This window comes from Bison bison, unplaced genomic scaffold (genome assembly GCF_000754665.1).
Source record: "Bison bison bison isolate TAMUID 2011002044 unplaced genomic scaffold, Bison_UMD1.0 scf7180017864080, whole genome shotgun sequence".
Lineage (NCBI taxonomy): Eukaryota > Metazoa > Chordata > Mammalia > Artiodactyla > Bovidae > Bison > Bison bison.
In genome coordinates this window covers 4421456-4423583 of record NW_011494652.1, presented here as the reverse complement: position 1 = coordinate 4423583, position 2128 = coordinate 4421456, and the positions used below count along the sequence as shown (strand labels likewise).

The following is a 2128-nucleotide window of genomic DNA, read 5'->3' as shown; positions in this document are numbered from 1 at the left end:
GGCGAGGGGCCTGCGCCAGGTCCCCAAGCCGAGGGGGTACCGGGCCGCCCCCGCCGCGCCCGCCCTCCCAGGATGCGGCGCTGAGGCCCAGCATGGCAGGCCCGGGTCCCACCTTCCCGCTGCATCGGCTCGTCTGGGCGAACCGGCACCGCGAACTGGAGGCCGCGCTGCACAGCCGCCAGGTTAGGAGGTCCACCGGGTCCCGGGGTGGTCCTCCTGTCCCCCACCCCCAAATCTGTGCTCTCCATCCCGGAGGCTGCCCGCCCGGCCGTCTCTCCCTGGAGGTCCAGAAGTCCAGGTCACCTGCCCCTCGAGCTTGGGCTCCTGGCCTCGGGGCTCCCAGCGCTGGGCCTGGGCCTGCCGATCTCCCCACTTCGCACTGCATCCAGTCTCCGAACTCGCGCAGCACCACCCCTGAGCCCAGGCTGAGAAAAGCAGCTTGGTCCTGGTCCCCAGGCCAGTCCTGACTCTTGACGTCAGCGGCTACATCTCTACCTGACCAGACGCCCCCCTCCACCGGGCCCCCAGCTCTGACTCCGGCAGAGGGCAGGAGAGGTGGGCAAGCCCTTCCCACCTGCCCCCCTCTCTTCCCTTGCCAGGACACTCAGGCCACTGGTGCCATTTCCACCGCCTGTCTGCAGTGACTCCCGCCCCTGTTCATCCCCGCGGCCTCCTTGCCCTGGCCTCTCCTTACTTGCCCTGCTGTGTCCCATCTCCCCCAGCATGACATTGAACAGGAAGACCCCCGGGGGCGCACCCCGCTGGAGCTGGCCGTGTCCCTAGGGAACCTGGAGTCCGTGAGAGTCCTCCTTCGACACAATGCCAACGTTGGCAAAGAGAGCTGTCAGGGCTGGGCAGGTACTGCAGAGGCAAAGAGGGGCTTCCTTGAGACCGGCAGCAGGGGGTGGTGTGGGGGAGTGAGCAGCCCAGACTGGGGCCGTCTAGGGAATGCCCCTCAGGCGCCTGGTGCCCCCAGTCCTGCAGGAGGCCGTCAGCACTGGGGACCCTGAGATGGTGCAGCTGGTGCTCCAGTATCGGGACTACCAGAGGGCCATGCAGAGGCTGGCCGGCATTCCGGAACTGCTCAACAAACTCCGCCAGGTGCAGCAGGGCGCGGGGGTGTGGCCCGTGTGGGGAGCGTGGGGCGCCATGGAGGGGGCCATGACAGACTCTGCGGGGTCACCCCGCCAGGCCCGGCCGTGGAAGGACACCCAGCCTGTGCCGCAAGCTTTCCTGACGCTGTCAGTGGGGTCCCTCCCTCTGGACCCCAGCCCAGGGTCGGGCAGGAAAGAGGGGCATCCCGGCCCCCGTGGCTGAGAGCGGGCCCTTGGGGAGGAAAGCCTTTGCCAACGTAGAAGGTCCTCTATGATGTGTCCTCTCTATGTGTCTCTGTGGTCCAACTCACCCCCCACTCCAGCCAAACCCTGCCGAGGAAAGGGTGGGCCTGAATAGGTCTGCGAGTCCTCAGGCTATAACCATTTGCAGGCCAAGGGGCCAGGCTCAACCCCACCACTGGCCTGCTTATGTGCCAGAAATCTCAACAGAGCTTTAGGTGGTGGGTCTCCTGGTTCACGCACATTTCCTGGAAGGAGGATTTCATCCAACTTAGCGGATGTGGCCTGGACCCCAGTCCCCCCTTCTCAAAGCACACGGTGGGCGGGGGGAGGGGTGCCCCGCTGGGAGAGTTCACTGCCTTGTGCCTTCCACCCCAGGGGTTAGGCCCAGAGGGAGTCACTGTGTCCCCTTTTCAGATGAAGACTCTGGGACCCAGAGGGGACAGATGCCCTCAGGCCCCCCAGCAGGCAAATGGTGGGCTTGAGCCTGGCCCTCAGGCCTGCAGATGCTGATAGCCTGAGGACCTGTTTAGGCCGCAGATGGCCCACCCTTTGCTGGGCAGGGTTTGGCTGGGGTGGGGGTGAGCTGCACCACAGAGACACATCGAGACCCGCCAAGGGGCTGGGCGCCCCACGGGGGCTGGCCCTGCTGCAGGCAGGGAGGGCCCTGACCGGCATTCTGGTCTCTCTCAGGCCCCCGACTTCTACGTGGAGATGAAGTGGGAGTTCACCAGCTGGGGTGAGTGGGGGCCTACCTCTTGGCTCCCAGGGGGCCCAGGGGGGGGCCTGGGGGG

The 2128-nt window shown here is 66.6% G+C and overlaps 1 protein-coding gene across 1 annotated transcript in view; it reads left to right on the top strand.

The window, feature by feature from the left end:
• The first annotated feature begins 16 nt into the window (after window positions 1-16).
• The window catches only part of ANKRD13D (ankyrin repeat domain 13 family, member D), a 12338-nt gene continuing 10226 nt past the window's right edge, over window positions 17-2128 (top strand). Inside the window, exons 1-4 of the mRNA XM_010837715.1 lie at window positions 17-182; window positions 723-858; window positions 977-1101; window positions 2028-2073. Coding sequence (XP_010836017.1) covers window positions 93-182; window positions 723-858; window positions 977-1101; window positions 2028-2073 — 397 coding nt within the window. The 5' untranslated portion in view covers window positions 17-92. The remainder of the gene's footprint in view (window positions 183-722; window positions 859-976; window positions 1102-2027; window positions 2074-2128) is intronic.